General features: G+C 45.9%; 4 protein-coding genes across 5 annotated transcripts; 2 read left to right on the top strand and 2 right to left on the bottom strand.

Annotated features, from left to right (window-relative positions):
• Positions 1-5905: 5905 nt before the first annotated feature.
• GL218_09035 (Lactose regulatory protein LAC9) lies at positions 5906-8312 on the bottom strand (the record flags this gene model as incomplete). The annotated part of the gene is made up of 4 exons (XM_033585859.1): positions 5906-6353; positions 6454-8019; positions 8076-8199; positions 8264-8312. 4 exons carry the CDS (start codon positions 8310-8312, stop codon positions 5906-5908), a joined length of 2187 nt encoding a protein of 728 aa, XP_033440071.1.
• A 5108-nt stretch (positions 8313-13420) lies between these two features.
• On the bottom strand, positions 13421-14966 carry GL218_09034 (NEDD8-activating enzyme E1 regulatory subunit; the record flags this gene model as incomplete). The annotated part of the gene is made up of 5 exons (XM_033585858.1): positions 13421-13500; positions 13558-13864; positions 13914-14486; positions 14542-14711; positions 14774-14966. 5 exons carry the CDS (start codon positions 14964-14966, stop codon positions 13421-13423), a joined length of 1323 nt encoding a protein of 440 aa, XP_033440070.1.
• Positions 14967-17461: 2495 nt separating this feature from the next.
• On the top strand, positions 17462-19397 carry GL218_09033 (putative MFS-type transporter C16A3.17c; the record flags this gene model as incomplete). The annotated part of the gene is made up of 5 exons (XM_033585857.1): positions 17462-17625; positions 17677-17972; positions 18021-18189; positions 18245-18951; positions 19006-19397. The coding sequence occupies 5 exons, from the start codon at positions 17462-17464 to the stop codon at positions 19395-19397; spliced, it is 1728 nt and encodes a 575-aa protein (XP_033440074.1).
• Positions 19398-20621: 1224 nt separating this feature from the next.
• On the top strand, positions 20622-22339 carry GL218_09032 (the record flags this gene model as incomplete). 2 transcript variants are annotated; one of them, XM_033585856.1, is made up of 5 exons in its annotated part: positions 20622-20737; positions 20833-21515; positions 21571-21890; positions 21940-22035; positions 22088-22339. In XM_033585856.1, the coding sequence occupies 5 exons, from the start codon at positions 20622-20624 to the stop codon at positions 22337-22339; spliced, it is 1467 nt and encodes a 488-aa protein (XP_033440072.1). The 2 variants fall into 2 exon arrangements, with proteins under 2 accessions (XP_033440072.1, XP_033440073.1); XM_033585855.1 differs by lacking the exon at positions 20622-20737 and having other exon boundaries at positions 21005-21515.
• Between the last annotated feature and the right edge of the window lie 111 nt (positions 22340-22450).

Here is a 22450-nt window from a genome sequence, read left to right as displayed (position 1 = left end):
TTAGAGTTTCTTGCGAAAAAACGAAGTTGTTTTATGCTGTTTGGTTTCACCTTGTGACATATCGTGAGTTAAAGCCATGTCGACAGCACCCAACGAGGCTGGATCCGAACTACTTGGATTTCAACTTAGATGGATGATAATCAATGATAAGAGGTAGTAGTTACGACACGGTAAACTAATCAGAGTTATGAATTAGTTTCGATGTGTCTATAATGTCAGGTTAATAGCTTCCATTTTAGTCATATAATGGGAATCATTGGGCCCTAGTTGTATTGAATAATGACCTGCTAAAGAAGCTTCGCTAACAAATCACTGATTGCTTAAGATTCTTGGTGGTTTTAGAAAGTGAAGTAATCTATGTCAGGATTCTAGATGAGATATCTAGAATAAAGAACATGTTTAGTATATAGACGTAGAACCTTCTAGGTAGTTAGAGTTCCTTGCGGAACAACGAAGTTGTTTCCATGCTGTTTGGTTCCACCTCGTGACAATCTACGCAAGTCATATTATTACTTACTGATCTGAGAATCATGAATCACCTAGTTTAGGTACCCTGAGATAGAAAACCCAGGTATAACGCCTCATATTCGATTTAAATTTTGGTATCTTCATAGTTCCTATCCGTAATATGTTATACAGAGGCTCTACATAAACGCCAGATAGAAAGTTTTATCAAACCCTAAACTAGTCAAAGCAAGTGAATCAAATAGTGAGCCTGTGTTGTTGTTAGAAAAACTTGACTTGATTATTTTCTATGACTTTGAGCATATAAACCTGCAAAGATGTATTGTAACTCCTTACCAATCGAATCTTAACTCTATACTTTGATTAGGTAAACACTCCCCAAAGACAGTTAATTTTACTAATATGACAAAAACTTGGGGAAGTGTAGACAACTCGATACACCGTTAGTCAGTCCTAACTTCGAATGCTCTAAGATTACGCTACATCCTGAAGAGACAACTCCAATTCCCAGGTAACACTAGCTCCTCAACCCACCCTCGTCACCGCACAAATAAAAAACCACGTGTACTTAAATTAGTTAAACGCTTAACTGGCGGGTATGTCTGATATTAATCTAGTCCATACAGATGGCAGTATGCAGAAGGAAACCCTGAAACCATTAATAGTCTAGGACCAAATCACCGGGTCTCGCGAGCCGGCGACGTTGCCTTCTTAATTTTAGAAAGCCGGCGGAAACGTGGGACCTGATCGCCGCCGGTACCAAGCGAGCTCAGTCCGATCAGCCACCACGGCAAAGAGTTCACGATCCCGATATCCCGCCCGGGCAGGTTTCCCAAAGCGGGCAACGCGGCCGTCCCTGGAGAGGGAACCACACTAACGGGCCAGCACCTATGCAGCTTGTGTCCTATTATAAGTGACCTAATGCACGGCCGATGCGAGGAGACCAGCAATGCTTCCCAAGTATTCCTTCCTATAGGCGGCATCGCTAAGGTCAGACGGTCCGGGATCGGCAACGCAGGTACGCCGGACTTGCAGTAGGCGATGTGGCAGTCTAGCCTACCAGCCGGCGGCAGTGGATGCGTGAATGCCGATGGAGTCCGAGAGATACAACGTTGAGCTGATCGAGTTAGCTTGCCATTCTTGATATACATATAAGAATGCTGCCAAGACATTTGTAGAAGACTTACAACTTGTCAAGCCCTACTACATATCAACACCTGCAGGGGCAAGCCGTGGTAACACAGAAAACGACCATTAAATAGATCGTATGCTACACAATTAGAATTCCTCGGCATGCAGTTGGAAGTACTTGATTCGAGACAACTGATCATTGTTGAGACTGTTGGCGGAAAAAATTAGCATGATGGAACGGTTTCACTCAGATGCGCAACGGACAAATTTACAGAAAGATTCTTTACCGAAACTATCAACGTCAGTGGGAGGAGCTTATCATATCAATCCAAGGTCGTCTAAGATCATGATCGTCACCCGTGCTGTCGTTATGTTACTTCATGGGCCGAAAGGCACACCATTATGAAGTACGTGAGGGAACGTCGGCATGGAGTTATAGTCCCGGCGAAGGGGATGATTTTCCGAAGATCCAGGAGGATCAAAAGCTTCAACGTTGGAGAACTCTTAACCCCGGTTTCTTAACTCCAATTCTCGAACATCTAAACAAGACCCATGAATCACTAGCAATCGACTAGGTTAGGTTAAACGTTTCTTTGGTTGCGCACTGACAAAAACAGTTGGGGAACAACGTGTTCGTACTCGCACGTAGAGACGGGCTGGAATGCTACCATGACAAGGGCAAAAGAGCTTTTTCGAGGTAAAAGGCTATCCAGCTGTGGCATTCATCGCAGCGTACAAGCAGGGGCCCCAGACTTCTTTAGATATCAAGAAAGCTTGTAACAAGTAAGAGAAATAAAGGTTCCGCTTTTATCCTCGACGCTGTAACTCGACGTTGCAGTAAAACACGGCTCGAGTTGCTCGACTTTGGGCCAGGTTCTTGGCGACCCAACGTCAAAACCCTGAAAATCATCCAACTACTGCTATCACCGGTCCACTTGGTTGATTCTTCGAATACTCGGTGAGGCCGTGAAGGATGCTTAACGATTAGTGACTACGATTGTGATGATTATGGTATGTCGTATGTCTGCACTTACATTTGGTTAGACCTCCTATCCATAGCAATGATACGAAGATCAATGTCCCTCGAACTACACCAGGTACTCAATTAAATCACAAGACAGTGTATGCCAGGCTAGTAGCTTTGCTACGTATGTAGTTGGCGACATATTTCCTGCGAGAGCGAGGCACAGTTATGGTATTCAAGCTAAACTAGACCTCAACATAGTCTATTTCACTTGTCTCTTTATGGACTATGCGCTTCCCGAAAGGGACAAAGTGAACAAGAAGAGGGGCCTAATCGAGGACTTTACTACACCATCTTTCTGTACATAGTTCTCGAATGTATTCACTGGGCTAGAAAGTATACACTAGAGACGAGGGGGCTATATCATCATGCGATAAAGAATTGCTACCAGACATCATTACAACCATCGATCAGACCTGAAGTCACACGAAACACGGTTCAAATGTGTAGTGGCGATTGGTTCTTAACGACACCAACTTGCTATAACCCCTGCTGACAATCGCATAAGGTTCCAAAGTGCCCTTTCATTCGTGCCACCGCGATGGTAATGAAAGTCTTCTCATGGTGTCCTATAAGTCCCTTTTAAGCTCCGGTTATATGCCAAGGCCCATCGAGACCCGAAGTCATCATAAGATTGAAGACAGGTCACGTTGTAGAATGCAGACGTATGTAATTTAGGTAAATATGTGGCGGCGGTGGCGAATCGATCGCGACTGGGCTAGATTACCTAGGCTTGGAAGTTGAGAGATGATAAGCTCGAATCTCAATCTAGCGCAGGTCCCTGCCATGGTGACGCACCGTTGGAAGTCTAGTTGCGCTTCAGCGAAAGCTCTCATCGGGCGGGCACCTGCGGCCTCTCAACCCTGCCTGTCGGTCTTTAAACATGGCATTATCTCGACTGCCGCTGCAATCTCGCGCGACACAGCAGTCGGTAGATATTCTCGATGACAGGAACTGTGGAATAAGGAGTCCTGATGGAGGTAGGAATAAAGTAGACGAAACTGCCTTGACGTATGATAACGTCTTTGACTTCGGAGTATATTGATAAAGAAGATTGAAAAAAAAGGGAGAAGATGAACAAAGGGAATGATCGGGTCATAGATTGACATCCTCGTCGACGATCTCCTAGACCCTTACCCCGCATCTCTCATCTCCTAGTGATCTTCTCTCTTACCAACCCTCCATCACCTATCGCGATGTTCTCCAACACAACGGGAGTGTCGTTGGAGAGGGGTTATCGTAGATCTACTTACCTAGCATACATCGGCACTGCTGCCAAGTTGTTTTGCCTTGACAAGCGAGTAGTCTTCTGACCTAGAGAACTCAGGAAAGAATACTCTAGCGAGATGGAGTCCCGTTTCTTCAGTCTGGCAGTCATTCTTCAGTTTGAACTCTTTCTCTCTAATCGCGCTGACCCCGGAAATTCCATAGAAGAAAAAAAAAAGTTTTTCTTTCCTCTCCCCCGCACGGGAATTTCCGCTGTGCAACTCAACACTTAAACCCCAGATGGGGAATGGCTGGGGAGAGACAAGGGACCCCTGGAAGCACATAGCGGTACTTGGGTAACATCATAACTTGCAGTACTTCGGGAAGCGTTACCGGGCGGGAGAGGCTTGGTATCAAGTACCTCACTGGTAACCTTGTAACAAAGCTCATTACCAGGTCGTCTACGGCGGCCCGAAAGTCCATATTGTACCAGGATTCATAACCCTTGCCCAGACGGCACCCAATCACGATGGCATAAATTTCCCCAGTCCCGTTATCAGACGGCCAACAAGCCGACCAACCAATAGTATATCTTGAACTGCTTATTAACATTCTGTAGGACGACCCTTGTACATGCAAGGCATTCTGTCTCACAATAGCGATTCAGCGAATGGTGTTGAGGAGAGTTGGGGGCCAGCAAGAGGCTATTCTAGGAAATGCATAGATATTGATTGTTGCTATAACCAGTGCTGTCATTAGCAGGAATAGGAAAATACCAAGGAATTATGACGGTTGTTATATGCAGATGCTGCAAACACTAATAGAAAGTCCCCCTTACCCATCAATCATACTGACGTTGCTAGGTGTCAGTCTTCCTACTCTAGATTATGTACTTCATCTCTTCCAAGGAATTTGTTCTTAACTCAACGTCTTATACCTAGCATCATCAAAGTTATAATGACAAGTAGTCAAGTTTCTCTTCATGTTATACCCTAGTGTACAGCTAAGACTCTTAAAAGAGGTAGTTACCAGGTAGGTACCCAGTCAGGGGCTAGGTCAACAGAACCATTACGTTGGGGTAGTCTTTTCCAACCTCTACTTTGCCATGCCTACTTCGTGTAGCCCACCATCTTGGCGAACTGCCACATGCTATGATGTACCAAGTAGGCATGCAATCTCCAGGCACACGCCCAGATAAGGTTTAAGTAAGTAAGCGTTCACGACATCTACCCCAGATTCCTGATTTTACCTACCGGCTTTCCGTCGACGGGATCCACTCCCTTCGGATCTCAGTTCCTTGGAGGCCTTCGTCAAGATGCCAAGTCTACTACGTATGTGTGTGATGATGTATGTCAATCCCATTTAGGATCTTCCATTTCCCCAGAAGACGCTAATGTATAGCACTTTATATTTTTTTTGTATAGTTAATCACTTCAGGTTATGTTTAGTGGGTTTATGTTCTCCTAATAATAGTATTATGCATGTAAGTATTGTTGTAAGTCTGTATTCGAGTCTCGTACAAGTTTTCTTCCAGATCGTGACAGGTCATTCCTCATTTAAAAACTTTTGTCTCCTTGATTCCCTCCCATTACGTAGTAGTCGTAACAGTACTAAGTAGCAACAGTTGTAGTAGTAGTTATCCCCAGACTCCCGTCGAACCATTCAAGCGGGCTGATTTAGCTTGGGGTTACTTGAAAACCACGTTGCCCGCCGGCCAGGTGCCCGGTGTCCCTTCCCCCCCCTTTTTAACCTTTTGAATTCGTTGTAACCCAACCATGAACGCATCCAACGTCAAGAGGTATCATCGCTGAAACATACATGCATGAGGTGAATGACGATCATGGACCCCTAAAATTTGACAAAGTATAGAAAGAAAAAAAAATGAGTAGAGAAAAAGTTTTTTGTCTCTTCGTTCCCGGATAACCAACCAGAAGTGCAGAAAATCAACCCCAACCTATCGTCGTAATAGTAGCAGTAGTAATAATAGCCGCGTAGCCATGTGTCTCTTGTCTCTCGTACACGCAACATGATTGATTAATCACCCAAAGGGGTAATTAGTGGACGAATGAAAATGCCGAATTATCGATGCCATAGGCGCCGAGCTGACCCATTAGCCCGCAGCCACCGGCCGTGTCGTGTCGTGTATATTGCCGTTGCCGCCGAAGTGCTGCTGTGCCCATTCCATCTGTCGGGCGCGCCCCAGAGCATGCCGTCTAGGTCCCACAGGCCGTGCTGGTCCAGCATGCCCATCATGCCACCGAAGCCCTCGGGTTCGAGGCCGATAGGCGACATGTGTATTTCCGAGCCGTCGCTCATGGGGTTCATGATACCGGCGTGATCAGTTGCAACTTGCAGCCTCTGAATGGGACTTTGCTGCCTTAAAATAGCGGGCTCTAACTGCCGCGATGCCTCGTACATGCGCCAGACGACCTCGCGGGAGCGACGTGCTGCCAGCGACCAGTCTTCCATGGCCTCAAGAAGTTCCAGAATGGTCTCGATCTGCTTTTGCCAGTCAGGCACGCGGGGGCTATCCCACTGCCAGAAGATAGATACGAGCGGGATCATGGCGGCCTGGTACAAGAACCAGACAGCGTTCCAACCGGACATCTGGTTGCGCGACCACTCACGGGAAATATCCTCGATGGTCTGTAGCTAAGTCGCGGCACGCCTCGATGGCGGCGATGTCATGCTCAGCAGCGTGTGATGCGCCACTGCTGGCTAAATTCAGAAGGACTGGGCGGTGCAGTAGCATACGCAGATTCTGGTAGCGCCACTTCATGATGCAGCGGGCGATGTACAAGGGTTCGGCGCAGGGGTCACTGGTGCGTAGTAGCCAAGGTAAGTTACTAAACCAGTTAACCAGTTGGCCATCGAGGTTGCAACGGTCCTCGGCACGTAGTAGGGGGGAAATTGCCAACATATCCTGGATGGCAGTGGCAATTTTACAGAACTTGATGTTCTCGATCAAAGGTAAGATACCCGCGTGCTGTGCCGAGTCTCGCGCAGAAGTGACGCCAGTCTCTGGTGGGCGGATGTTGATAGCAGGGCCCCATCGGCCGAATGACGGGCGGCCCATAGTAGTTGTAGCCCAGGTATCAAGGCAGAATAAACTCCACCAAGTACGTCTTCTTGTTTCTGCAGCTGCAATTTCCTTGCTCGTACCAGCAGGACCGTGAGCTAAACTTTCTCGGTGAAGTCCGAGAGCGCTAGCCATTCTGATAGCAGCACCAACGACGGCGTTTGCCATGTTAGGTCGGTTAATGTAGTGTAGGTAGTATCCTCCTATTAATGCTAGAGCTTGGACGGTTTCGATGTGGCTGCTGCCGAAGGAGTCCATGGGGAGATATTCCATGGCCCGGCTGTAGTAGTTCAGATGGTTATAGTCGTCGGATTTGAGAGCGGCAATGCATCCCATGGCAAAAACCATGTTAAGAAGTGCGAGCCAGGGGGCGTCGTATCGTTGTCCTTCGAGGTAGTCCGCTCGGAATGAAGCCTCATCTAGCATAGGAACAAATACGTGTACTCGCTTAAAGTAGGCGTCGATTAAAGTTTGGCCTTTCCATGACCATGGCACTCGTTGAGGCTCTTTAGGATTCGTGACTTTTTGTCTCATTATTGGAAGATTGTGCGCCATTTCTACGCTGTTGAGTGGTGGTGTGAGGGAGCTTCGGAGGCCCGGTTGGACTTTTAGCATCACCATGAGTGCTGCTTTGATGGATGAGGCACCCAAATATGATGCTTGACGGTCGACTGATAGAGAAAGAGCATTAACATCGTCTGCCTCGACGGGTATAGGGTCTCGTCCTCGGCGCTCCTCGTCCCATTCGATATCTCGAGATGGCATTTGCTCTAAGCTGGAAAGGCCCTGGTCGGACCCTGAGAGAGAAGGCGATCCAATATCGCCAGGCATAGGAGAAGTATGTAACGGTGGTGATGGAAGTCCCACGGCTGCGTCAATTTGCGGTCGGTCAAGGAGACTAAGTAGCTCATGACGAGGTAAGGGTAAAAGCGACTGAACTTCGTGGTTTGGGAAAAGCCGCTTGATAATTGACCGACATTCCTCTAAAGATTGTGATAATGCTTCAAGAGTCTTCCTTGATGGGATTACTCTTTGGCGGTGCTTGTCATAAAAGCATCGCTTTGGAGCTCGGCTCGAGAGACATTGACCACATGGTTGTTGGCCATCACATCGACTAGACTTAGTGTTAGTAACTTCTTCGTTTATTCTGTCATGTTACACGAGGCGTACATCTTCCTACGCTTGCATTCAGCGCATGCATGTGGTGTAGTAATACGTTTAGCTGTGCCGCTGCCGTTTGACTTTGTACTCTCCGTAGAGTCGGTGGACTGTTTCCGAGGAGTGACTCCTTGGACTAGTATCAAGTTAGAAACTTATAAATGAGCAAAATTCGAGAGGAAAAATTGAGGAAGACTTACAGGTATGAAACATCCCACCTTGAGTGGGAATCGGTATACTTGGTGCCATCTTGGCTCAAGTACTCCTGCTGGAGTCTAGCAGTTGAGGATAATGTATGATGTGATGATGTGAAACTAAGCTTGAGTGAAGTGATATATAATGACTCAAAATCACTATAAGCAATCTGAGGGATGTGGGGAGCCGTCTTGGACCCAGGACCGACAACATGGGAGACGATGAAGATTTATATAGGATATTGCCTTGTAACCTATTTTGGCGGGGAGGCGTGGAGAATCTGGAGATGAAGGGATGGTAAATAGATTGTGTGGAGTAACGCAACCTTGTCCAAGCCTCTAAGTTGCTAGTTTGATCAGGAACCGAGAGGCTATAGCGCATCGGGTATGCCTCCACACCTCCATACATACCTCCTATAAGATGTGACAGGTCGAGCAGGCTAGACTTATAGACTAGATGTTAAGGTATGGCAAGGTATGGCAAGGGACGTGCCTTTCGTACCAGAGAACATCGAGGTTTGGACAGGTAGGGAATCGCGCATCTGGAGATCAATGCCGTATTGTCGAGTAATGATTAACACGTTTGCCACAAGGGACGACAGCACTCAACAGCTGATTGGCATATAATCTGGTGTATCTATACTAGATCTAGGATATACAAGGGGTAGACGTATGATATTTTGCCATGTCAAATCTAGTATATAGCATGATCTATCTGAGTTAACCAAGTGAGTAGCATGTAACATTCATCAAAAGCTTTCACCTTCATGCTCTTTGCCAGTGGTAGCGATTCAAAATGATGGGCGCTTGAACCAACAGAGCTTTAGGATAACGTAGAAATGTCAGTGTTTCAGCCCTTGGACAGCTAACTATTCATACCGGGACCAGGCTATGGATGCCGTTCGGCAAGTTGAGATATAATCCGAAAGCCATGTGAGCAGTGACTGACGTGCAGGGCATCAGACAGCGTCTAGGGGGCATGGAATAGCCTCCCATTATAAGGAATGTGACTGGGGTAATAGTTTCATGCATGATGGGAAACTTCAAATAAGATTTTGGAAGGGTTTTTTTCATAGTGCTACTTAGAAGGTTGACATTTTGGCGTGTCTTTTTGGCGGCTTGTCTGATTTGCATACAGTTCCTGGCGTATGAAATTTCCGAGCCTGGCACCTTTCGCGGCGACTGGGTTAGATTTGGGGAAGGCTAGGTTCGATTTTCACTGGCTCGAGAAGACTCTCCCCATGAACACACACACCCTGAATCCCTGCTACTTAGCCACGGGGAACCGTAGTCGAGGGGCGGCCCCGCGATCACTGCCATTTTCTTAAAGAATTCCAAGCAGGATCAACGGCCAGAACTTGTATGTACCCGTAAAAGGGTTACAACGGGAGATTATAAGCAGGCCTGCAAGATCTGCTAGTACCTCCTAACCATCGATACTATGGTACTTAACACCCTCCAAGCCTTTAGGGCAGGGGAGATGCGTGGCAGGGGTCGTCGGCCTTTTTAGCTACATTGTAAAAAGGCTTGACCGGCAAACGGACCCGTGCAAACGACATGGGTATAGGTACTCACTCAGTTTTCGCGTACTGAACGATGGATGTAAGTCTTGGAACTTACATACACGGCCCGGGACTATTATCAAGGAGAAGCCGCTGCAGACCACTCATGACCTCGACTTAATATACAGAACGTAGCAAGCGCCGACTTAGTGTCTCCCAACGCCAGGCACGTATAGGCACGTATATGCGTGCACTTCATAAAGATCCCCATAATTCGTACCATGAATAGTAATAATACGTATAGAGCTACACTACACGTACAATCGCTAACTACGAACCGCCCTCGACTATGTATCCCCAGGTCTTGGAAAGATAAGTAAGCGACTTGTCAACCGGGAGATTTTTTTTTCTTGCATCTCTGGCGGCTTCGTATTATCGCAGTATACTAACCTATACCTTTAACAATAACTTACACATTTAGATCGTCGTCTTTTAACGCCTTAAAGAGAGACGAGATCAGGGGCGGGAAAGCCGATGCAGAAATTCCGCGATGCCGGGGCGGAGAACTGAAGAGCTAACATAAGATTGGCTGACTCCCTCGAGCAACACACTTTGCTAACGTAAGGTAGTTAGTCTCGGGAGAGCGGTACGCAGTTACGATTCTTCATGTCTTGGCGACGTCTTGGAGCATGTAGGTACATCACAGTCCCGCTCAAGAAAAACACCCATCGTGAAGTTGACCCATTGTTCACGATCCCCTCAACTCGACTTGTTAAGTTACAAAGTTACTACAACCCCAATTTTTCTACGATCATAACACAATAGGATTGGAAATGTTCAGCACATCATCCCATTCACGAATGATCACCTATCGAGATCTCTGCACCAAATCCGGGCCAGCCCGACTCAGATGAGGAAATGAGGTGCCATGTAATGCGATCGATGAAAAGTTGTCCGAACATCTTCGAGATGTCTCTCAGGGCCCCGCCAATAAACATTTAGAAGCCCTGTGAAAAGTTTGTTCAAGTCCCGGGTCCCTGCACGATTCTCTCCGGATCGCCCATGACAATGTTTCCCTGCAAGCTTTTTTTTTCTACGTCCTATTCAGGTTCAGTTCCTGGCATAGTGCTGCTGCCAAGCTCGTCGATTTTACCCCACACTCATGTCGGCTGGATACCTGCAACTCTTTTCATCGTTGTACAGCAGGAGTGTGGAGTGCAGTGAACTTGAAAGCAACACCTGACATTGATGGTTATATTGAAACGCCACTCGCTTAAGCACTTAGGCGACATTTTCAGATAGACTTAGATATCTAGTGATGCAAGTAGTGAGGCAAAACCGAGTGAAAGCGAAATACTCTCCTTGCTTGACCTCTTGGCGCAGAATGTCATGACAAGACTCTGACATCTTAGAGGCTACGGCATATTAATCTTGTCTATTCTTGTCTCCACCTTCCCGTACTTGGATCCTTCTTGGGAATGCCCCATATGTTCAAGAAGATTAGTCGACGCCTAAGCCGATGTAAAATTCCAGGATATATCTTCATCGTTGACGCGATCTCGCCCGGGTTCGGAAAGTCATCACTATTTATATGTTCAAATTGTTAAGCTGGAAAGCCCTCTTGCGCTTGCAGGGGCAGCAGCGCTAACAGGTATACTATAGTAGTAGAGCGAAGATTCTTGAAGCTTATACGAGTGAACAACGGGTCACAGGGTTGTCAATAGTGACCGTAGGGGTTAGACTCGGCTCTTAGCTACGATGTCTATCAGGGTGCTCCGTGCTTTGGTGTGAACTCCTCCATGAAGTTTCAATACTCATGATGAATTTTACTGTTGGGGTTGAAAACTGCGCTCGTGAGTGGTCAGGAGCCAGTCATATCGGACACGATTAGCATAAACAGATATTAACTGATGAGGACAGAATTCGGACACATCCACGTGCCTCGCTATCCAAATCGAGCCTATGAGTTTTGACGTACAGGATAGATAATGCGTGTTAGACCTAATCAAGCTTATGCATCGTTCACGCAAGGCCATGTTAGTGTGACCGACGACTTAAATAAGATAGGTAACCGAGCAATTCGCTGACAATGCAGAAATATCTAGAGACCAATCAGAATGGCAAGAAGGCTCGGCCTCATTGGTCTATAAATTAAATTTCGCCGTTGATTTATATTTCATGGAGTTGCACTATGAACGTCTGGGGTAGGCGTTGCGCCTCAATCTGCCCATCGCTCCTCTTTCGTCTCCCAAGGGACACCACAAGGGCTTAGTGCCCATTCCCGAAGATTCTCGACCTCTTTAGAGATGAGTAACACGACATTATTTATATTGAAGAGACTCGTACGCTGTCGTACACTGTCGTACACTTTATAAGAGGAGATCACCACCTGACCTGACTCTTTTAATATGTTGCGCGATATCCCTTCATGGCTTGGTGGTTTTTTTTGACCGAGAATAACCATCTCCAATCAAAAAAAGATAGCTAATGAGCCTATCAAAAGTCCCGTAACTAGAAACCAATCATCGTAGAACGATGTAGAACTCTGGAAACCCTTGCATTGCACACCTTTATGCTCTATTCCTAGCTCAGCAGGGCCTTGACTTACATGCCCTAATTATGAGCTACACAAGGTAGAAGACAAGAATCATTCTACCTCTTAAGAACTACCTACCCTTGTCATGCGTAGAGCGTCTAAGTTATGGGGCAGCGCTACATGTAACGGCCAAAGATCGACCACTAATAAAGGTAGAGTTGTACTTAGGGGAGGATAATAGGGATACTATGTGCGAAATCCGGGAGAAAGATAGCTGGCGTTTCATAATATTTCCGTACCTGAAAGTTACATCCACTTAGATCTGATCCAGAGGAATTTGAATTGTATAGTTGTATTGGAGAGTGGACATATGTATCCCAAATTTTCGTGGCCAATATCAAGCATGTGGCAGCCACACCGTCACTTCGACCATTCATGGGGATTGATATTACGCACGAACATGCACTCCAGGTTTAGCGTAACTGGTTGTGACTTCATCCAACTAGATAGGCCTCTCTAGTAACAGTCAGCAAAGCTAAAATTATTCATCGTTGACCGAGGGTACGATTAGGCTACATTTCGTAGCTGTCGTACATCGTGTTTGGCGTTACCGCAGAGGGTCTACGGTCCGACAATAATATCCCCCGCCTTCTCCAGCCAGAAGGTGAGATGGTGTGAATATGTAGTATCGTCAGGCTTGCCAAGCTTCCAGGCTTTTCACGATTCTCCACAAGTTCTCCAACTTCTCCATGAATAACCCGGATCTGCGGATGATATGCCTATGGGAATATCTTCTGCTAGCTGGCTGTCACCTTCCTGGGGTCCACCTACTATAGCCGAAGTACCTGGCACCGGCTACTGATGCCGTCGAATATGCAGGTATTTTCAATTGGGATGTACTGCTTCGTGATGATTTTGATAATTTCCTGCGCGACCATTCCTCCAGTTAGGGCGGATATGTTGTGAAGTTCGCCGCCAGCAGCTCGTGCTACCTCCTGAGAAGCTTCTAGCACTCTCTTGTTCCCGGCCGCCTTGGGTAATAGATTACTTATGGAGCTTATGATTTCATCGGCGGTAGACGCAATATTGTGGCTAGTCGCCACGAGGGCTAGATAAATGAAGAGATTAGACATGGGAGAGAGTAAATGCCCCCTCGGTCTCGACCTTCATAGCCTCGGCCGCCTCGTCGTTCATCATCTCAGCGTCTATCGAAAGGAGGTCAGCCCACTTTTCAACAAGTCATGAAATGGGTTGCCACTAACCAAAGATTGCATCGAGATCTTCACTGGTTGGCGTTGCATTGATGAGCTTCACGAATCGAGAGTTCTTGCAGAAGAGGTCTACCTCGGCGGGATCAACATCTTTGCCACCAGGTAAGGCCCTAGCAGTTTCCAGTACCTCCTGGGCGTCTCGCCGAGCTTTTGCCTTGTATATACTTTGCAGTTTGACATAGACAGTAGACTGGGCCTTCATATCGGGTAATGCCCCAGGCAGGGGGAGACAACCATGTTTGTTGTAGAATGCCTCAATCGCCTTTGCGATAACCCAGAAAGATGACTGGAGCTCGATCTATCAACATTAGTCCGGAATGTTTCCTATACACACCATATGATCATACCTCATTTGCGACTTGGTGATTAAAGATTTCTTGTACACCAGGCTCTAATTCGGGAACCTTGATGTTCTTATTGATAGCAGTAGCGGCTTCTTGGAAGTTCTCCTCCCCACCCTCTGGATTATTGGTCCTTGCCTTGCTCAGGACAAACTTGTTAAATGCCGTCTTATCATTGTAGCTGGTAGGGTTCTGGCCGTTATGTGATTGTCTCCATTCCTCAAGGTAGTGGAGCAGTATGACAACATACGGCAAATGTCCGTGTTCATGATCATCCAGAGCATCGATGTCCTTCGTCATATCTCGAGAAAACTCGATAAGCTCAGGCCAGGGATTCAGGAGTCGAAGATCCGTTGTCTTGTCTACCTCGGGGTGAGTGTCGACTATTGGAAAGGGTCCCGGAAGACTGATACGAAAATAAGAATAGAACCCAGCAGAATGAATCGCCACTAGCGGAGTCTTATGCTGACTAGCATAGGACTGGATTATCGAAAGAAGTTCCTTTTTAATAGGATTCGTATACATAATAAGAGTGAAGGTAGATGAAGACTCAAGAGCGCTGCGTAGATCCAGGATACCCTTATGTCATCATATTAGCACTGCTATCTTAGTCTACCGGGTACATATTACGCACCTTTTCCTTTGGAAACCATTCCCCCTGGACCTCTGGGTTGAGCTCCTGGAGTAGCTTCGTACAGCATTCTGACCTAAGCTTTCCCAAGCAACTCTCGTCAAGAAAGAAGTTGACTCCTAAATCAGCCTCGTTCACTGTAGCATCATCTGCTATCGTGAACTTTCCTATACCTATATTTTCATAATAAGCTTAAGTCCGAGAGAGTGAGTTGAGTATGAGATATAAGATATACCTGGTAAGACAAGATTCTTTAGTGTCTCTATACCCACAGTGCCAGCACCAGAGTTCACGAGGAGAATATTGGCTGATTCAAGAGCGGCTTGACCACTAGCGGCCCATAGTCTAAGCTGTCTGTCATACTTCTTCTCCTTCTCCGTCGGCCCGTGCAGAATAGGAGGGGTTTGGCTTGTCACGATCTCAGTCATCTTTACCGATTTCCGGGGCGGTCCGCTGATGTGAAAATCGTCCGACCGACTGCACCGGCCAATAACCTGAAACGTTGGGGCAACTTTGAGACTTGAATATATTTCTCTTGATAAGATACAGTTGAACTAAAGCTCCCAAATAATATAAACTCGGTCTTCTAACTGTTCGTTATGTTAAGTAAATGTGACTTGGTGAATGTTTGTAAGGTTTAATGTTCACGAGGTGGCACAGTGGCACAGTGGCACGGACAGTGATGCAGTGGCAGAGCGGGTGGCTAGTGGGGTTCAGCCGCATGGCAGCTGCACGGCTGCCAGGCAGTTCCTGGAAGTTATGACGGCTGTTGCCAAGCAGTGAGCTTGGTCCAATTAAAGACGTCCATTCCAGAGTTTAAATGGATACTTAAGGTACGTACTCCAAGTTGCTTGCTCTATATAAAATGTATGCGGATCTATGTACTAGGTACCTCTACGATTACTACAGCCCCTATTCATATATGTGGAAGAACTCTTTCATGTGCTCCGATATGCCTAGGACCTAGGTATTATTAAAAATCCGAATATTGAAACTTTTCATTGTACGTAACAGTGTTTGTTACTGCTAGTATCTCCCGAAAGAAATAAGATAAGAGTATCAAATGCTTTCTGGTGGCGTGTGACAGCTGACCAGTGTTATAGAAAAAGTACGAGATAATATCAATTTATTTTTTAACTTGGATATAGAGGTATCTGTTAGGTGGCATGCATAATATCTAAGCAGTGGCAAAGCCAGATGCTATCTTCCTAACGAATCATCTCTAGTATTAAGCACCTAGTAGATCTTAGCGGCTGATCTGCACGGCCAAATGGCCGTAGCCGCAAAATGAACCACTACAAACCAACATCACTCTATCTACATATCGTGGCTTATGCAAGGGATATAAAAAGAGGCTTGAAGACGATCTATTTAGGGTTGAGCTTGTTAAAAGAGAGATGATAGGTCAGAATTGGAAAAAGTTGGCGGCTAGTTGGCATTGCCACAGCCTTGTACCTCGGAATAGAAAGCCCTGCGTCAGGTAGTATATCACTTTGGGTAATTCCGTGACCCGTGGCAGTGGTATTAGGTTAGATATTAATAGAAAGTCTGCGATAAAAATATCTATGTATTTAGCACTCAAAATTAATTTGAAATACGACTATCGAATTGTCGGGGTAAGGCCTCCATTGATAAAGAGAAATAAGACTGGTTCCTATCATAAAGAATAAGAAATTATTAGACTACGCCTGGCCTCTAATAGGGTCTGTAGAGGTAACCTTGCAACCGGTCCGAGAACTCATGTTGCCTTAAGTCAACAATCGATTAGGTTTCGAGATATGACGATTTAGCAACTGTAAAATGACACAAATTCTTTTTCTTCTTTTCGCAGCTTACTCAATATGGCGAATATGATAGGCCGACAGCCTTTGGGTATATAGAATTGTCAGATGAGTAATATCTTCACAGAACACAACCGTGAAGCAAGCTTAAACAGTGTTTCTCAAACCTCACTCTCTGAGTTCTGTTGAGATGATTCAGGTCTGCGTACGGGAAGACAGAATCAGAATGTCGAGTGAAACGGGTGGAACTTGATGAAGTAAATATAAACTTGCGGATCCATTGGAAACGCTTGGCATTGTTGTACTCATCGCTAGTGCGTGACTAATACAACGGTGCCGAAATGCTGTGTGAGCCTGGGGCAAATCCCGAGTGAGGGATGTCAGAAGGTGACAAAGACTTTGTGAATCGTTTTCATTTACCTGAGAAATCTCACTCTGTGTACTGACCTCTAACTAGTAGCATGGTGACAGTGTACGTAGCATTATATATAAATAACTACATTGGAAGACGCAAGTAAGCGCCAATTATCAAACCTACTTAAGAACCGCCCTTTAACTACTACCTATAGATTATAGGCAACCAAGGACTCCTGTTCACAGCCACAGGATATATGGGTGATTATTTTCCAAGATAAGTCTAGTCAAGACTACTAGTATGAACCGACGATACCCCAGTGGGATTAATACGGCCATGTGAGACGTCTAAGGGGTACGATGTTACCAACAGACTGGAACTGGTTACCCCAGGATATCTCGAAATGGGATCAGGTGGGGCTGGAGTTGTACACTGCTGCAAGCAAACGTGAGCGACACTGCCGGGGTTCCATAGAAACGTTGTCTCGGTAGGCGTGTAAGTGGGATCAACGCGAAAAGCAAAGACGGCTGCAGGAAGCGCTGTTTGGACCTTTCTACTCTCTAGTATCCACCTCGACCGATCGGGCACTCGGGTTTCTATACTTAAGATGCGTAGCACACACCTCTCTATCGACGTAACTGCCTACCTCACTTATTGACGGCCTATAAGAGTGATACATGTGTATCTAAGAGTAGGTGGGGATAGTAGCACCGTATACCTCGAGTATAGTATTTCTTTGTTCGAACTCTTTGATAAAGGCGAAGTGCTCCCACGTTGCGAAGGAAACATGGCAAAACACACCAAGTATATTGCCATGGAGCTATATGCGAGTCCCACGAACAGAAGCGAAGACACCGAAACTCTTGCTCCTGTGTCGAGCTATTCAAGTCTAGAGCTTCAGATTGCTCGTCCAGAATTACCTCTGCTACGCTTTTGGTTATTCAGTATTGGGTAGGTTGGGACATCAACCAGCATGTAACCGCTCATCTAACATAGAACTAGGCTCCTTGTGGGTTTACTTCTGTCATTTCTCGATACATCAATCGTCGCCACGAGCATCTTTGCGATAGGGACCGAGTTTGGTGATTTGGCATCTATAAACTGGGTCGCCTTGGCCTATTCTTTGGTGTATCTTGGATGTGCTTCTTTGTTAGCTCGGATTTCGGATATAATCGGCCGTCGAAATGCCTTCATCGCATCCTATCTCATATTCATTACATTTTCAATTGCGTGTGGTTTCGCCCAAAATCTGGTTCAGCTGATAGCATGTCGAGCTTTGCAAGGACTTGGTGGTTCAGGTGAGTGACAACCTATACGATTAGCACAGAACGACTAACTTTCGAAAGGGTTGTATTCCATCACGATGATAATCCTCCCCGAAGTTGCGCCAGAGAGAATAAAACGGTTTATTGGAGGTCTAGTCGGGATCGTGATTACTATGTCGAGTGTCCTAGGACCGGTCCTGGGCGGCGTATTAACCGAGTATACAACTTGGCGATGGGTATTCTGGATCAAGTGCGTTTCTCTAGTCGTCGGGCTATCCAAACCTACCTACTAATGGAATATCCAGTGGGCCTATTGGCGCAGTGTCGATTCTCTTGTTCTACTTTACCTGGCCGGCGTCACAGTATTTACCTAATTCTGGTAGAAGATCTTGGAGGGAATTGGACTATGTCGGCTCGATGCTTCTAATTGCAGCTGCCGTATTAGTTGTCTTCCCATTTCAGAATGCTGCCATGATGGGAGATCAGTGGTCGAAGCCCGTATTCATCGCCCCGCTTATCATCGGAATAATTTCATGGTTGGGACTGTTCGCATGGTCCGTCTTCATTGATCGGCAGTTCGACGATGTTATAGACGCAGCGATCCCTATGCGTTTGCTGCGTGACCGTGTGTACACAGCAGCGGTTCTGAACACCTTATTCCTGGGATTTCCTTATATGCTTGTTATATACGCATTTCCAATTAGGTTACAGGTAGTGAACGACAAGAGTGCCCTTCTTGCTGGCGTTATGCTGCTTCCGATGCTAGGATCAAGCGCCGTGGGCTCTCTTGTCGCAGGGGCACTTAACGGAAAGAAAGACAGAATATTTGAGACATTGTTCGTTGCTACCTCTCTGGTAGTTCTAGGTTGCGGACTTCTATCAACTCTTTCAAACTCGCCTGACTTTGAACAGAAAGCCTTGGGATTTCTGGTTTTTGTTGGCCTTGGCTTTGGAATGGTTGTATCAACAGCAACAATGGTGGCGACCTTTCACTCATCAGACAGAGATCATGGTAAGTTTCCCACCTATTAAACCCTCCCCGAGGCTGGTTTTAACCACATGACAGCCCCTGCACAGGGTTTGATGGCCCAAGTTCGAGTTTTGGGAGGTAGTATAGGCATTGCAGCCTCTTCGGCCATCTTAGGTGTTAAGCTTCAAGAACAGAGCGGCCCTGGTCAACTCGGCGAGGTTCTGTTGTTTGAAAGTGGCAACGAATCTCAACAGGAGGCTCAGCTAGAGGCCACTATACTGGCGTACGCGGGTGCGTTCAAGGAAGACATGCGTGTATGCACAATTATTGGAGCTGTTGCCATCCTCCTAACTTTTGGCACATTCAGTCGGAATAGATTGACAGTAGCAGAACGAAGAGCACAACAGATGATAGAAAGGTTTGGAAGAAAAAAAGCTCAATCGTTCCAAAACTTTGCCTACCACGAATCTCTCACCGACGAACATTGAAAAGATACTAAGGTTGTAAATTATGTAATTTAGAGAGATGAAGGATTCGTTCGCTACTTTGCCACTAAAAAAGGTGGTTACACATAACATGGGGGCTTTTCTTGGGAGATATTATTCTCGAGCTTATTGGGAGGCGTTCATTGATATTTTGTCATGCGGCGAGTCCGTGCCGAGAAACATGAGATACTAAGCGCTATAACTAGATGATATCTGCTTGTATGTGAGGTTTCCTAGAGATGCGTGGTTCACTATGTGCTCATACTAGCAAGGAAATTATCAACAGAGTTATACTTGTGTGTGGTACGTATTAGGGAGTAAAGGATATATACGGCAGTAAAGATAGGGTGTGGGATATTACCAAGTCCTAGGATATTGCACTTATGAAGAGGATTTACTTTTTGGAACATACTTCTTCTTTCGTAGGACTATTATTCTTATGTAATTCGTGAGGAATGTGTTTTCGGTAACTTAGTAACTTTCATATGGGAAAAGGGAGTGAAGGGTGTTATGAGAAAAGACGATAACTGATAAATGTTTGTGTTCAAACACGTTTTTTCTCTATATGACAAGGTGTATAGTATAATTTGATATGAAATTCTTTTATGGGGAGTAACAGAAAAGGGTTTTTTTATTTTATAGATATTTGTTCAAAGATAGGGGCGTGGCATCGTGTTGATATTTACCGGCTTACAACTCTTTTACGAAGAAATATTCTGAAATCCCGCCCATTAGCTAATAAAATAGACCGTGCACGAATCTAGAGACAGACTAAATCTGAAACCGCTTCGATAATTGACTAGCCTGTCTTGGCAAGGCTTCTTCTACTCTGTTTATATGCTTATCAGTGTTCTAATTTGGGCGATAGACGTTAGCGCAATTAGCAGGTTTCCGAACTCGACACCTTTTTAATTATTTCGCCCTGTAACCTCGTACTGTCGTTGCATTTCATTGACATGTATTTGACGGCGACGACGACGACGACGACGACGTGAATTGATCCTAGTACCCTCATCTTTTATCTAGTCAATTCTGACCTAGATCTTCCAACTTCCAAACCTGAATGGTCATATCTTCACTCATGAATTTATAAGAGCTTCTCTGCGCGCCTAAGACTCCAGCCCCTAACGGCGCCTGTCTCGAAATAAGGGTCGTACCGTTCACTACAATCTCGAGTAACTCTTTGCGCGCATTGTTATCGTCTGCTTGGTCGTTCACGTATTTCGAATGTTACCCTCGTATGCATCCTCGACCAGTTCCAAGATGATGCCCCGGCATCATTCCGCTGGATTTTCCAATGGCTATCCACGCAATACCAACACTTTCGACATCTCTCCCCATAGGTTGGTGGACCCTTTCCGGCCTCAACGTGGCATTGTCCTCAAGTTTAAATAATGTGTAATATAAATTCCTTTCTAACCGAGATATCCTTTGCCAGATTTCAACCCCGCGCCTCGACACCTGCCGCTCGTCGACGAAGAAGTCTACTGACGCGATTAGGCATAATTGTTGTTGTTATCGTATTGATTTGGTTCTTTATTCGGCCAGGGAGTGGATCGTTTACTTCTCTATTCTCTCTAGGTCTTCTTAGTTCAAGTGGTGATGTGTTAATGGATACCGTGCGCTACTATGATCTCTCGAACGTTCAGGGCACCGCTCGTGGTTGGGAAAGAGAAGACGTATCCTCCTGTGTGTTCCATTACGAGACGGCCGAACCCCATCTTAATATGATGTTCTCGCACCTCCGCAACTTCACATACCCCCATCATCTTATCGACCTCGCTTTCCTCGTTTCCGATTCGAAGGATAGAACGTTAGAAGTGCTTGTAGAGAAGCTGGAAGCGTTACAAGCCAGTGAAGACCCGAAACAGCCCTATGGAGAAATATCGATCATCGAAAAGGACTTCGGCCAGAAAGTCAACCAGGATGTTGAGAGTCGTCACGGTTTTGCTGCGCAGGCAAGTCGCCGGAAGTTGATGGCACAGGCACGTAACTGGCTTTTGAGCGCGACTCTCCGTCCGTATCATTCGTGGGTTTATTGGAGAGATGTTGACGTGGAGACCGCACCGTTTACCATCCTGGAGGACTTGATGCGTCATAATAAGGATGTTATCGTACCGAGTAAGCCTTCTTGTAATATGCCACTTTTCCCCTTCCACTACTGACAGTGATACAGACGTCTGGCGACCGCTTCCTGATTGGCTTGGTGGTGAGCAGCCCTACGATTTGAATTCGTGGCAGGAGTCAGAAACAGCATTGGCTCTTGCCGACACTCTCGATGAAGATGCCGTGATCGTGGAAGGATATGCTGAATATGCTACTTGGAGACCTCATCTGGCTTACCTTCGCGATCCCTATGGTGACCCGGATATGGAAATGGAAATTGACGGTGTGGGTGGTGTTAGTATTTTGGCTAAGGCCAGAGTTTTCAGGTCGGGTGTTCATTTCCCTGCCTTCAGTTTTGAAAAACACGCAGAAACTGAAGGATTCGGCAAGGTAATACCCATTTCATTGATATATAAATTAACGCTAATGGTGGATTTAGATGGCTAAACGCATGCAATTCTCCGTGGTTGGTCTTCCTCATTACACAATTTGGCATTTGTACGAGCCTAGCGTAGACGATATTCGGCACATGGAGGTAAGTCGAATTTTAACAATTGTACTTGAAATACATACTAATTCAAGATTAGGAAATGGAGACAGAGCGCCAGGCTAAGGAGGCCGAAGAGAAAGAAAAGCAGGAACGGGAGAAGAAGGTCAAAGAACAGTTTAGTGACACTAATGCTCAATGGGAGCAAGATAAATCAGAAATACAAAACTTGGCTAAGGAGGCGCAAAAAGAGCGGGAATCCGAGAGTCAACAAGGGTCAAGTCAAGACTCGAAAGCAGCAGAGGACAAGGTTGGGGAAAAGCCAAATAACCAATTTAGGGTAGAGGCCTAAGAAAATGATATCTAGGATATAATGACTGATGGCCTTGGGTTGTAGTGAGGCTTCACGTCGCACTTCCGGACTCACTATGCATTAGGCGTGTGGGAAAGAAAAAAAAAAGTT

This window comes from Daldinia childiae, assembly GCF_008694065.1.
Source record: "Daldinia childiae strain JS-1345 chromosome Unknown Scaffold15, whole genome shotgun sequence".
Lineage (NCBI taxonomy): Eukaryota > Fungi > Ascomycota > Sordariomycetes > Xylariales > Hypoxylaceae > Daldinia > Daldinia childiae.
This window is presented reverse-complemented; position numbering and strand designations above follow the sequence as displayed.